General features: G+C 37.3%; 1 protein-coding gene across 1 annotated transcript in view; it reads left to right on the top strand.

Annotated features, from left to right (window-relative positions):
* Positions 1–15,420, top strand: part of HTR4 (5-hydroxytryptamine receptor 4) — a 143,953-nt gene that overhangs the window by 25,430 nt on the left and 103,103 nt on the right. Inside the window, exons 3-4 of the mRNA XM_015816880.1 lie at positions 5,539–5,664; positions 10,079–10,279. Coding sequence (XP_015672366.1) covers positions 5,539–5,664; positions 10,079–10,279 — 327 coding nt within the window. The remainder of the gene's footprint in view (positions 1–5,538; positions 5,665–10,078; positions 10,280–15,420) is intronic.

The raw sequence follows: 15,420 nt of genomic DNA, 5'->3' as shown, positions 1-15,420 counted from the left end.
GGACAGAACTGCCTAATTAAGTGTACTATTTCCCTGGATGGAGCCATTTGTCATTTTATTTGAAGTTCTAGTACTGTCTTACCTGTGAAAGCTGAGATTTCTCTTGGATAAAATATTCATGTTACTTTATCATAATTTATTCTATAGATTCTATAGATGTAGGACAGTAGACTAAGTTGTTAACAGAAAGGCAGGTTAAATGAAAGGCCTATGAGTTGAGATTCAGGATGGTCTTTGAGTCCCCACAATCTAATCCTACGTCCATCAAATGAAGAGGACAATCTTTTTGCTAAATATCCCCTGTTATATTAGAGAGTTAAAACTCTTCAACTCTTTCTGAAAAGTAAAATACTATCAGTGGTAGATAATATTCCACAAAACTTCGCTTGATTACAATTGAAAGAAAGAAAATGCTTGTATTTCCTTTGAAAATCTCTTTTAAGAACTTTGAGCTTAGCTCTTGTTGAACTTGTTGATCCAAAAAATTCCATAAGCAGTATTGATATTCTACTTGCATGGGTAAAATAACCATATGGAAAGGAGCCATACACTAATCCCTGTCTTTAAAGCCATTGTGCTCTGTACTTCTGCCATGGATAACATCTGACCTGGAAAGAATTTTCTGATTACAGAGACTCAGCACAGAATTGGGAGCGCTACTTACACATAATGCAAAATTGTGAGTGGAATTCCTCCATAAGTTCAGGAAATTTAATTGTTATGCTGAATACAATGGTAGTGGGACTAGTCATGATAAGGGTTGGGTGTGACTTAATTGTAAGGCAGTAATAGTAACAGAGCTGGAAGGGATTTTGGAGGTCATCTAGTCCAGGGCTTTTCAACCAGTGGTACAAGTACCACCTGTGGTACATTGGCACCTGGCAGGTGGTACGCGACCCTCCTAGAAAAGTGGTAGCGGGGGAGGGGAATGAGCTGAACCAGTGGCAGCATCGCACAAGCCTGAGCGAGAGATGGCTGGAGCTGCAAGGCTGTCAGGGCTCAGCAGAAGCGCCAGGATCAGTGCCACTCTCCAGCTGATTGGTGCTTCTTCGGGGCTGTCAGGGCTCAGTGGAAGCGCCAGGATCAGCGCCAGGCTCCAGCTGGAGCTCGGCGCTGATCCTGGTACTTCTGCTGAGCCCAGAAGAAGCGTCGATCAGCTGGAATGTTTCAGCATCTCCAGGGTCTTGTGATTTACATTCAGATGCTTGGCAACTGATTCATATTTATGACGGCCACAGTGTCCCAGGGTCATGTGAAGTGACCAAAACCTGTTGCAACCACCCAGCAGACGGGGGGAATAAAAACCAAACACCCTCTCACCCCCACTGCCAACAATGAAAACCTCGGACAGGAGGAAGAGCGCCGCTGGGTGGGCAGGCAGGTGTCTTGCTCGGCTGTGGCTTGGGCACTTTTTTCAGTGCCATTGTAACTTCTAAGAGTCACTAAGCAAACTGTTGTAAGTCGAGGACTACCTGTACTTTATCACTTTTTTCATTTTTGGGGGGGGAGTCATCAAGTTTTTGACACCTTGCTAGGCGACTGGTGGTACTCGGATATTGCCATATCCTAAAAGTGTACAATGGGTGAAAAGGTTGAAAAGCCCTGATCTAGTCCAACCCCTGCTCTCACAGGAGACCTATATTATTTCTGATAAATGTCTGACCAGTCTCTTCTTAAAAGCCTCCAGTGATGGGGCACCCACAAATTCCAAAGGCAATTTGTTCCATTGGTTGATTGTTCTCACTGTTAGGAATTTTCCCCTTAATTCAGTGTTGCTTCTCTCCCTGGTTAGTTTCCATCCATTGTTTCTTGTGCTGCCTACAGGTGCTTTGGTAAGTAGGTTGGCCCATTCTTCTTTGTGGTAGCCCTTCAAGTATTGAAAGACTCTCCATGCATTCCATCTATTAATAGAAGAGACTTATGAATAGAAGCTACTAAATGATGATGGGCTATTAAAGTGGACCAGAGCCCTGAAGCAATGCAAAAACATTTTATTCTGAAAATTTGTAGTTGTAGAATAATAATAATTTGAAAAATCCCCCCAAGTTTTGCTATGTGGCTTCATCATACACGAGGGAGTTTACACCTGTGGAGATTAGTGAAGAATGCCAACTGTACATACCCCCAGCAGAGACATCCATGATATGAAAATTGTACCAACTACCCAGCTAAATCAAGCAGGCACTTAACGTTGGCAGCAACAACATAGGAAGATGCTGAATTATCATGATTATCATGCTGATTAACCATGAAAAAAGGATCATTTCATGGTATATGGGAGAAAATAATGGTAAACCATTTCTATATGCTACCAAAAACCTATGCCATGATTGATGATATAATGTCAAATGATGAAAACCTGACGCTGCCAAGATAGAATTACAGTGGGACCATGGAATGTAAGAAGCATGAGCAAAGGAAAGCGCAAGACAATGTAAAATGAAACATATCAACTACATATTGACATTTTATGCATCAGAAAATTGAAATGGATTGGATTACACATCAGATTTTTCAATCAAAAGATCATATTGTTTACTACTTAGGACATAAAGAACAAAGAACGAATGGTGTTGTTTACATAGTCAGGAAGTCTACAAAAAAAATGTCAATGCCAAAATAATATCAATTAGATTTTGTGGACAACCCGTTTAGTGTGATATTCATCCATGTTCATGTTCGCCAGGTTAATGGTTTTATAGTCTAGTTCAGTCTGAACTCAACAGAACATTCAAACAAGTTATGTCGTTTGGAGCTGGATATTTGAATGCCAAAAATTGTCATAAAAAGAAAGAAAACATAGTTCAGCTATATGAACTAAGAAACTGAAATGAGAATGACTTATCAGTTTCTGTCAACCCTTTGATTTTGCAGTGCCTGCTCCCTGGAACAATATCCCTCTAAGATCCACCCTTTCAGTTATTTCAGAACATTTTGAAGATCTGGCTTTCCTCCCTGGCCTAAGATTAGAGTAGCAGTTAATCCCGTGATAGTTACTGGTTTCTTGGTAAGTCGTGTTTTTTCTGGCCACATATGCTTTTTTCTGTTTTATTGTCTCCTGTCCTTGAATGTAGACCATCCAGAATCATCTCAGAGTCAAACAGCCCCCAAATCCAATAAATATATAAATAGGTAATAAAGTCTTCCAAAAAGCAAACAGCATCTATATACATGGACATTACCAGACGGAGCGGCTAGAAATCAATTTGATTTTTTTATTGGTACAGGGAGGGGGAAGAGCTCAATTATCACAGCAAAGACATGACCAGGGCTGACTCTGGAACATATCACAAACTGCTCAAGTAAGAAAATAAAGCAGTTTCCATGATACCATCACGAGCATATGCCCACTATTTTCACAATTTCACTTTTTTGTAAATTATGTGCAATTAAAATTCTTACATGCATAACCTAATAATGTGTATAATTTAAACATTCTAAATTATAGAAAACCCATATACTATACTTTAAATCCACATGTTTATTCAATGCCCTTTGTAGCTGTGTGGCCAATTAAATCTGGATCTCCCAGATTGAAAGTTAGTATTTTCAAATATGCTACACTTGTGTTTATACAGTATATAGCGTAGGATTTTGCTTTGCATTTAAACTCTTAGGAAAGTGATTTAAAATATAATTTTCTTTCTGGAAAATAATCTGTTACAATGCAGGCTTTAGTTAACCAGTATGAGTATGCTGCTGAAAATATATGTAAATTCACCTTAGGCAATTTTGTGTTAGAAACGAAACAGTAGAAATAATGTACCACATTGTAAAATGAACTATTTAAATTCCTTTGACACTAACAATGAAAAAACCTTTACATTTTTGCAGCCAAATATAGATGATCAAAATAGGGTTTAATGTAAATTTATCATTATCAACTTATGAATGGATGACAGAACAGTTGGAAGAACCCAATATTCTATGAAGAAAAGGTGAACGTTATTCCATCCCAAAGAATATGATCACTTAATAATGATTGAATTCAGATATTAATTATAGATACTTTGTGATACAAATATAATGGTTAATCTCAGAATTATAGCAGGCCATAATTAACATTTTTATTTTATTCAACAGTGTCTGTAATAATTCATTAATGCATACTCAATTATGGTTTAATATGTTCCAGTTTCTTCTTACTTAAAGATTCAATAATTAATACAATTAGGAATTGCACCTACTTTCCCAGAATTCAGGTTGGTTCTCTCTGGACATTCTTTCATGGCAAGGTGACTTCCTTATACAATAGATACCATTTTTTCTTTTTTACTTACCCAAGCAAAGTACATTGAAGACTGTTGATATGATGGAAAAGACAAGTGTAGTTTGAACTACATTCTGCCTTGGCTATAAAGGATCCAAGACTGTCAAGTTGAGTCGCTTGCTTCAAAGATTTCTATTTTCCTGACTTCAACAGAATGTTCATATCCCAGTATCACAACATGCCTGCAACACCTAAATATACTGCTACAGGGACTCTCATTTTTCAGTCATATTCCAAGAAAGCTGTGGAGATCTTGGAAAATAATATTAAAGCTTAATCCAAAATACAAATAAACAAACAAAAACAGAGGTTCATGTGATCAGTTGAGCAGAATGAGGAGTTCAACCTGTAAGGGATGGGATGGCACTGTTCTTACATGCAAATTTGTAGTTGTTGTAATGTAACCATTAACATGAATTTCCAGAGTTTGACTGAGACCAATATTCCCAATATAGGCTAGTGCTTATTCCTGGAAAATGCTTATGTAGGCATGGTAATCAAAACTGGTTTGCTGTAATATCTCTTTGCATATGGCTTCCTTTTGAAGAGAATTCATGCAAAATATTGATTGGTTAAAACATTTGATTTGAGGGATTTGGTTTGGAATCCTATCCAACATATTGGTAATGGCCTTTACTAGGGTACAACTTGTTTTCTTTGTATAATCTCCTATTATCAGTTTCAACTAATTGTCCCAGCACCACAAGAAATGGATGAAGAAAAAGTGAGATTTTATTTGTGGTGAGTGTGCTTGCTCTGATCGATGTAGGGATTGACTGGGAACTAAGCAGGAAATTATCTTACAGTAATTTTCCAGCCCGGATAACATCATCAGATAGGTATTGACAGTTATATATTTTTGGTCAGAGAAGTATATATCTGAACAACTTGTTTTAAAAAAAACCAAGGTATATAAATTTAATTAATTAATAATTAATTAATTGAATACCATTTTTTTAATATAGGTTGAAAAATTAATTACAAAAAATGACTTAAAAATTGGTCCTGAAGTTTTGAACTATAGAATAGGTGTGGTGTTGGGGATTGGTCACTTTACATGGAGTGTTTGTTTTTGTTACTTGTAACCCTGTAAGTAGACCAGTTTCCCTGTAAATTATGTTTATTTACAACCATTAGTTGTTGGAAGTTAGTGTAGTTTTTGCAGATGAAGAAGCTCAATTATGTACAGAGACACTGAATAACCAAACCAATATGGCACTGCCTATTTATATTCTTGAGGGTTTACATCTGTATCTTTTTTTTTACAGCTCAACTGAAGGATTTGGCGTGGCAGAGAAGATTACACTGCTCACTTTTATTTCAGCAGTTATTCTTATGGCTATCCTGGGGAATCTGCTGGTGATGGTTGCTGTATGCAGGGATAGGCAACTGAGGTGAGTCCTTGCATATGTTAGTGTCAAGTAAAAGCGTCAGCAAAAAACTCATAAAGGGTTTGCAATATTTTATAAAAATACTTATTACCTTCATCCTTCATCAAACAAGTCAATTTTATATTCTTTGCTCTTACATAGTATTCTGACATTGTTAACTCTTAATTTGATATTGAAATATTGTTCTTCAATATGGATATTCTCCATCCATATCTTTGATCCCTTTTTGTCCCCCTCTCCCCTCCTCCTTCTCCTCCTCCTCCTCCTCCTCCTCCTCCTTCCTTTTTAGCTTTCTCTAGCCCTTAAATCTTCAATCCCTTCTGATGTTCTGTAATTCTATGGTTACATGGTTTGTCTCAGATTCCTTTTATCTTTTTATTTTGCAAAGTCCACTGATTATCCTTCTATTAGAAGTCTAAACAATTCTCATGAAGTTATTACTCTATTTATGTAATTATTTTAAAAACACTTTAGTAAAAATATTGTTATTTCAAAGTTAACTAGACTGTTAAGCCATTTTAAACTTTCTCAGGATCATTTTTTGTTAAGCTTTTTGTCATTGTGGAGCAAGGCACAGTCTCTGTTCAAAGGGGTTCTTTTGGTATCTTCCTTCAGTAATGGCTGTTGGAAGGATAAAGAACTTCTGAATTTTGGATCATTATGTGGGCTGTTAGCTGGTTGGAGAAGATGTGCAGAGTGGCTCAAGAAGGTCTTTTTTGGTAGAAGTGGAAAGTTTAATTGAAGTTATTAATCTATGGTCTGCTGCTTGAGACCAGCTTCTGTGCATTCTGTGCATTCATAGCCGGTCAAAGTGAAAACAGGCCATGAAAAGCCATAGAGTTGTAGTTTGGCACCAGGAAACTGTCAATCATAATTAAAGGGGCCAAGTCAGCTGGGGAAAAAAGAGCTTAAGCCAATAGAAGATGAAAATCCAGGCAGAAGCAGCCCAGTTTCATGGGGAAGTTTGAAATGCAACAAGGTGATTGAAGAAATCAGTCTCAAAAATTTAAATTGAATTCTTTCCAAAAGAAGGAATGATCTGTAGGGGCCCAACTGACTCCAAAAAGTAGCTGGACTTGGATCTTAGCCAAAAAAAATTAATAACTGAAGTTATATGCTGAGCTCCTTTCAAAGAATTGATTGATTTGATTGAATGTGCTGTATGATGTTCTTAAGTGAAATCTTTTAGTAAAGATTCCATGATCTTATTAGGGTTAGAGCAGTGGTTCTCAACCTGTGGTCCACAGGAGGTCTGTGAAGGTTTGAAGAAATGTTATGGTTTAAATCTTAAATCTGGGGGGTGGGGGTCCATGGCCATGGTCTTTGGCCACAAAAGGTATTTAAAATGGGTGGTGGTGGTGAAAAGGTTGAGAACCACTGGATTAGAGTTTTCACTTTGACCTCTGCTGTCTACATAAATTTTTTTCCAGACTACTCAGACTTAAGAGAGAACAATGAAGGTTTTAAAGATGTGGATACATTATTCAAAGAAAAGTTTGATGTACTAAATACAATTAGGCATTTAAAAACAAGAAAAATAAAACAACTGGAAAAATTTAATTCCTGAGTCTTTGAAATCACTGTTCTGAGCCACAATTGCCTTGGTAACCATTAGGTGCCATACCCCTTTTAATTTGATTATGTTTTAGAGATTTTTATTAAAAATAATTTAGAGAGAAACTAGTGTCCTATAGATGCCTTCCCGGTAATATATATCTTTCAGATTTAATTAACATTTATTAACCTGTTAGAAAGATTTCTTAATTTAAAGGAAAGAACAAAAACCTGAAATCCAACTATTGTTTTTTTGAAGCATTAGATTTTCATTTTTAACAAATCTTGTTTTCAAGCTTGGTTAATTAAAGCATTATAATAGATAATTATACCATTACTTATCACTAATATATGTTCAGTTTTTATTTTTATTTTGCTTCTGTTCCGCCACACAAATCTTCATAACAAAAAAAGTCTTGTTTCACTTGAATAAATAATATATGCTTTGCTTGCTGTTTTTGATCACAACTATTTGAAGAACATTGTTGTTTTATTAAAGCTATTTAATATATAACCAGTGTGTAAAACATTTTAAAATATGAAAGAAAATAAATATCAATCAGCAATAGAGAAAATATGTGAAATGATTATATTTCTTCAAATATAGTAAGGAATAGTAAATAAGTAAGTAATCCTTCAAGTAAGGATTAAAATAGGATATCTCTTTTTATTCTTTACACACACAGTTTTTGTTCTTTCCCTAAGTCTTGTCTGACTTCATGGCCCCATGGACTATAGCACACCAGGTCTCTCTGTCCTACACTGTCTCCTGGAATTTGCCCAAATCATGTTCATTGTGTTGATGACACTACCTAACCATCTCATCCTCTGCCGTCCCCTTCTCCTTTTTCTTTCAATCTTTCCCAACATCTTGGGTCTTTTATAGTGAGTCCTCTCTTCTAATTTGGTGGCCAAAGTATTTGAGCTTCAGCTTCAGTATCTGTCCTTCCAAAGAACAGTCAGGATTGATTTCCTTTAGGATTGACTGATTTGATCTCCTTGCAGTCCAAGGGACTCTTAAGAATCTTCTCCAGCACCACAGTTTGAAAGCATCAATTCTTCAGTTTCTTATGGTCCAACTTTCTCAGTTATACATTACTACTGGGAAAACCATAGCTTTAACTATATGGACCTTTGTCAGCAAGGTGATGTCTCTGCTTTTTAATATGTTGTCTAGGTTTGCCATAGCTTTTCTCACAAGGAGCAAGCATCTTTTAATTTCATGGCTGCAGTCACCATCTGCAGTTAATCTTGGAGCCCAAAAAAATAAAATTTGTCACTGCTTCCATTTCTTCCCCTTCTATTTCCCAGGAAGTGATGGGACCAGATGCCATGATCTTAGGTTTTTTAATGTTGAGTTTCAAGCCAACATTTGCATTCTTCTCTTTCACCCTCATCAGTTCCTCTTCACTTTCTGCTACTAAAGTGGTATTGTCTGCATATCTGAGGTTGTTGAGATTCTCCCAGCAATCTTAATTCTGGCTTGTGATTCATCCAACCCGGCCTTTTGTATGATGTACATACAGTACGATGTACTGTGACGTACACATAGAGAGACACAGGCAAATTAACTCCAAACAGGTATGTTTATTTATGTCAAGTATTTTTATTTAATTAGATTGCCAATTTAATAATTTTTTTTATTCTAGGACAGTTACATTCAAAACAAATATTATAGTGCTTCAAGAACAGAAGAACATAGCTGCTGTGGAGGAACAAAAATGTGCTAGATTTTCTTTTCTTTTTTGTGTGTGCAGTATAGTCTAATGCTCCAAGCCTTCAAGGTAGCAGTTAATATTATAGTAAGGAGATGAGTAGTCCATTGTGTACTGATATAGAAGGAAAGCTTTATTACATATTTCAAAAGTGGAAATACTTGAGTGGCAAGGTTCTCAATTCATAGTTGTGACAGTTGCAGAGAAAACTACAAACAAGATACTTTGTTGAGACATCTCTTCCTGGCATCAATCTACATATCTTTTGATTCTAACTAAAGCTTCCGAGTCTGCAAACTTTATATTGAAATAGTTACTGCAATTTAAATACTAATTCTAAATTCTAATGAATCTGTAATATATTGATTGTTTTTATTTCTTCTGTTCAATCATGTCCAATTCTTGGAGACTGGCTGAACAAGTCCCTGCAATTTTCTTGGCAAGGCTTCTTAGAAGTGTTTTGCTATTGCCTTCTTCCTATGGCTGAGAGGCAGTGGCCGACCTAAGATCATCCTGCTAGCTTTGTGCCCAGGGGGGAACTAGAACTCACAGTCTCCTGGTCTCTAACTTGGTGCCTTAACCACTATACCAAACTCTATATTGTCTATAATGCTTGGCAAATACTAAAATAAAATTTTTCACATGCATAAGTAATGATCACATTCAGGACCAGAAAACAATTTTATACCACCTTTTTAGAAAATGCCATATTCACAAATGCTTTTAAACAATACAATAAGATGCTTCAGAATGTATGAAATCAAGTTACTGTCAGAATGTTGTTAATTAAAATGCATCATTTTGATGAATAAATTATAGTTTTACATAATATGTTTTCTGACCATGCTTGCTAATGAAAATTATTTTAAAAATGGAAAAAGGATTTGAGATGAGCTTGTTAAAATTGAAAAAGTATTAAAATATAAATCTGTTCTGTATGGATGATTAGGGTAATCTTTATATCAACAAATTAGATCATTTTCACATTCAGGAGAATGAATTCTTTTTGGAGCAACTATTATGAACAAATATTAAACAAAACATGCATTAATACAGAAATAATACAGTAGATGATTAAACATTTTTAAATTCAGAACTAACTATTGCCTAATACTTGAGGATCAATGCTTGTATATTTCATTTTACAGGAGAATCAAGACCAATTATTTCATAGTCTCTCTCGCCTTTGCTGACTTGCTAGTATCTGTTTTGGTGATGCCATTTGGAGCGATTGAGCTGGTTCAGGATAACTGGATTTATGGAAGGATGTTCTGTTTGGTTCGCACTTCTCTTGATGTCCTCCTCACTACTGCATCAATTCTTCATCTATGCTGTATCTCATTAGACAGGTAGGAGCAAAGAAATGTGTATTTTATTTTGCGCTTGTTTCGTACAATCCATACTTTTCAGCGAAATGCAAATTTAAAAGAAGGCCATAGAGAACTGTTCTAGATGCAATGCTTACTCTATACTAAAAATCAGCTCTGCCTGTCTTCATCAGTAGGTGTTAATTCTGCATAAGGAGTGAAATATATAAGCTGGATACCCAACAATTGGCTAGGGGGAATTTTGTTTTCTTTTTTTAATTTTAGGGAAAATTTGAGAGTATTAATCATTACAGAAGCTCAAAATACCTGGCATACCTTTAAAATCCCCAACCCTCCAAAATCTTCGTGCTTATTATAGTTGGGTTTTATGTCTTAAAACCTCCCGATGTCCAAAATATAAAAAAGGCCAAAATGTTTGCTCTCGTTTATTACAAGTAACATCACAAGCTAGTATCTTGTAATATCACAAGGTACTAGCTTTGCTCTTAATGGCCCCTGGCAGGTAGCACCTTTTCCAACCTACAAATGTTATTTAAGACATAAACTTTCATGAGCTGTAGCTCTCCTCTTTAGAGCTGTCATTGCTTAATGCAGAAAAATATTGCCTTAATTTTAGGGTTTTATGACCGCAGAAAGGGATTGTGCTTTTTATGTTGTTTCATGTATTATTGTCACATAGGAGTGACTATTGGCTGCAATAAAAGCAAACTTCAGATGACTTTCAAAACATTATACTGCCTATTCATATTCTTCCAATATTGCACTTAGTCACATTACTACAATAAACAAAAGAGTTCCAAATGAGAGGATAATATGGGGCCAGTAGCACCTCCAAGAATGGAAGTTATTTCCCATTCTTTCTTCAAGAATACCAGACAGCCTATTAGTTCCCCACAGGGCTTGACATCCTATATCATAGAAAGCAGGCCTAGAAGGAATAGCCATTCATCCAAGAGTGGGTTTCCTTCTACAAGGACTAACACATCAAAGGCTGCTAAATGGAAAAGTGATAAGTACAATAGCCTTGAATACCGACAAATCATTTTTACGAAATGAAGGCTTTCATCCTAAAGGCAAGTGCTGAATTTTGATTAACAATGGAAAAGTGATCCATTATTCAGCTGGTGTTAGGCTCTGGAATCTAAATGGCGCCTTCCAACTTTATGCTTCTATGATTTTATTATGCCGGAAAATGTGGGTTAGATACTTCACCTGGGAGCAGATATAGCGTGGCATGCCTGAAGGCTTGTCACTGGTAGTAACCACCCCATTCTCCAAAGTAAAATTAGAAGTTGGTGAGCAATGTTAAGACTAAGTTTAAAAATGTCCTGCCAGATCTCCTGCCCTTCTTTCTCTCTTTTACTCCTGCCTCATTACCCTAGGCAAATGTTACTTGTGAAAGTAGTCTGCGAAAAAGGCTCTGTTGCTTGTGTCTTAGCAGGAGCTGACAAGCCATTGTAACTAATTGTCAAACCCATCTTAAGCACTGAGGTATGTAATTGAAATTCACAGTACCAGTTTGCCAAAAGCAGTGATTTATTCCTCCAGAATTGTGACTGGATTCTCAAGAACGTCTGCTGCTTCAGTGGGATTTATCTGCTTGTATATGTCAAGGGCTTTCTATTATGGGCTTGGTGCTCTCTGCTATCAACTTAGGTTCCTTTTGGGTCTTGACTCTCAGTTAAAAGGCATCGCCTTTTCAGCAAATTTCTTCTAATTTTGAAATTATTCTCTAAAGGAATGCTGAAATTCAGCATAAGAAACTAGTTCTAATATTCCACTATGGCTAAAATATTACTAAAACAGATTTTGATGGTGGAGATATATTAGCTATATCTATATTTTTCCTACCATTACAGAACTATTCCACTGATAGATTTGCCATTTGATGGTTCCTAGAGAGGCAAATATCTTGTGTTTGTAAAATCCTTCCAGTTTAGGCAAAGTAACCTTTTAAAGAAGTCACAAAAGATTCATGTACATTGAAGATATAATAGGAGGAATGTCATGTTAGTTTTTGCTGGCAAGTTAGGAGGAGTCCGATAGCAGTTTTTCTAACTAACACGTTTTATTAAAAAAAATTAAATTTATTTATTTAAGTTTTCTTTAAAAGTAACACAGAGTTAAAAGAGCAAGAATGTACTTTTTTATGCATGTGATATTTCCTCATTTTTCAGTTCTCCATCTGAATCTGATTTTTTTTCTCTGCTGGGGAAAACTTTCTCCCAAGGAAGAATCTTTAGTGATCCTGTTCCAGGTCCACTGTATAACATTTTCCTGGATCAGCACTGGAAGAGGAAGATTTGCAGAATGAAAAGTAGTGATGGAGAGGGATACATCTGCACTCCCATATTCTGTTTCTTTGAAACAAAGTGCTGTCTCTGGTGAAATTTTTGAGATCCATTGACCTGAAAAATAAAAAAAATGAGCTGATCTTTGGAATTGTGCCAGTTTGTTCAATAATGACAGGAAGCAGCTGTGACAGCAATAAATGACAATTTAGTACATGGCAGCAGCTGATATTCTTTATGATACTTCTATGCATGATGCTAGAATTTCTAGGATACAAAAATAGGAGTTACAGCAAAATTCTTTTATTCAGCATAATATATATAAAAATACTGCTGAACTCTGTCTCCTAATTACAATAGAACAGAAATAATATTATTCTACAAATATTATACACAAGCATATAAAATAAGCATATTCTTCTTGTTTATCTACCTATTTTCTTTGAATATTTGGGATGTGATTTAATCTGATAACACCTTTATTAATTTAGTAAATACCCCTTTCTATTGACACACTGATAATAATATACATTATGTACATGATTACATTTCAGTATATAAAACACAGGAAGGATTCTTTGCATATTAAATACCATTTGTCCATGTGGAATAACTGCCTCATGAGAACCAGGGCTAGAGTCATTACTTCATTAAGCTATGTGATTAACTTATTAATGACTTGCCTCCTAAATTAGAGAGAACTTCATTTCATCAGTGCTGGCCATCTGGGTTCTCATGCATCTATTGACCGGAACTGACCTGCTGGTTTCTTTAACAGGCAGAACCTTCTGTTCTCAGCCAGTTGAAGAAATCTAATGGCTGATTTTAAGCTTCCTGGAATTTATTTTATAGAACAATAAATGAAGGAATGATGTAATGAGTCAACATCTCTGCACCCAGCCTTTTCTTGTACTTTCTGCCCATGTGGATTGGTGCTAGTAAGATTTATTGGTCATGGATGCCCCAAACCTTTCAATATATTAAACTGGGAATATATACCATAATGACATTTTTAACCAAGTTGCCTATTGTTTATACAGAATAACAGAATTGGAAGGGACCTTGTAGGTCATCTAGTCCAACCCCCTGCTCAAGCAGGAGATACTTTACCATTTCTGACAAGTCTCTTGAAGTCCAGTCTCTTCTTGAAAGCCTTCAATGATGAAGCATCCACAACTTCTGAAGACAAGCTGTTCCATTGATTGATTGTTCTCACTGTCAGAAAATTTCTCCTTATTTCTAGGTTGAATCTCTCCTTGATCAGTTTCCATTCCTTTTTTCTTGTCTGGCCTTTGGCTGCTTTGGAAAAATAGATTGTCCCCCTCCTCTCTGTGACAGTCCCTCAAATATTGGAACACTGCTATCATGTCATCTCATCCCTGTTCCTTCTCTTCACTACACTAGCCATGCCCACTTCTTGCAACCGTTCCTCATATGTTTTAGGCGCCGGGTCCCTAATCATATTTGTTGCTCTTCTCTGCACTCTTTCTAAAGTCTCAACATCTTTGTTATAGTGGTGTGACCAAAACTGGATGCAGTATTCTAGATGTGGTCTTACTAAGGCTTATAGAGTGCTATTACTACGTCATGTGATCTTGATTGCATTGTCATGTTTGGCTGCTGCTCACACTGCTGGCTCATATTTAATTGATTTTATCTACTAGGACTCCAAAATCCCTCTCACAGTTACTGCTATTAAGCCATGTTTCACCTAATCTGTATGTGTACTTTTGGTTTTTGTTGCCTAAGGGTAAGACTTTATTTTCTCTACGTTGAGTTGCATTTTGTTACATAGGGCCCAGTGTTCAAGTCTGTCAAGATCCAGAGGGATCTTGAGCCTATCATCTAGGGTAGGGATCCCCAACCCCTGGTCTGTGGACTGGTACCGGGCCACAGCATGCCAGCAACCGGGCCGTGCAAACAAGCAAAGCCCCATCCATGAGATGCAGGCAGCACACAAAGCCACACACACTCCAATCTGCAGAAAAACCTTTTTCCATGGAACCGGTCCCTGGTACCCAAAAGGTTGGGGAACTCTGATCTAGGGTGTCAGTCTAGGTCAGTCAATCAATTCCAACTTTGTGATCTTTCACAAAAAGTTGGAATTGATTGATTGACCTTTTCCCCCCCAAAAAAATCTTTCTTTGTTTCCTTGCACATGGCAGCGGATCATGAAGGAGAAATGGCACAGGGCTGGGAGTCAGGTAAGAAAAGAAAGGCAATTTCTAGGGGGAACGAGGATTTCTTTCCTTACCTGCTTGTTCTGAGGCTGCTTTTCACTCAGACGCGTTGCTCTTGCCAATGACCCAACCGCCCACTTCCGCTCTCTCCCTCCCCAAGCCTCCATGCTCCACCTGCTGCTTTGGTCAGCCTGCCAACCCCAACCTCAACGCCCTGCCCACCGCCACCCAGCACGGCCGCCCGGGGCTGCAGGGGCTGGCCCTGGCATGGGAAAAACACGCGCCCCACCTTCCCGCCACCATGCAGGATAAGGTTGCCACTCCTGCCCCTGCCCAGATGCCCTCACCTCCCCCAAGCATTTTTTTTTACTAACCTGCCTTTCAGCTGCATTCTGTTTCTCCATTCGCTTTTCAGCCTTCACATGTTTGTGGGACTATCGGTATATATAAAAAAAGGCTGAGAAGTGAATGGAGAAACGGAATGCAGCTGAAAAGCAGGTTAGTAAAAAATGCTTGGGGGAGGCAGGGGCGGGCGCGGCAACCTTACCCTGCACAGGTATTGATGCAGGTTGTTCATGGAGAGGACTGAAGGCCTAGGACTGGGGCGACGGCACGCATGCCTATGGAGAGGGGTCTGCATGCCACGCGTGCCATAGGTTCGCCACCATGGCACTACAACCTTCTACAGTCT

The sequence above is a fragment of the Protobothrops mucrosquamatus genome, unplaced genomic scaffold (assembly GCF_001527695.2).
Source record: "Protobothrops mucrosquamatus isolate PMUCROS unplaced genomic scaffold, P.Mucros_1.0 scaffold517, whole genome shotgun sequence".
NCBI classification, from domain to species: domain Eukaryota; kingdom Metazoa; phylum Chordata; class Lepidosauria; order Squamata; family Viperidae; genus Protobothrops; species Protobothrops mucrosquamatus.
Note: the sequence above shows the minus strand (reverse complement) of the source record. Positions and strands in the feature narration are given on the sequence as shown.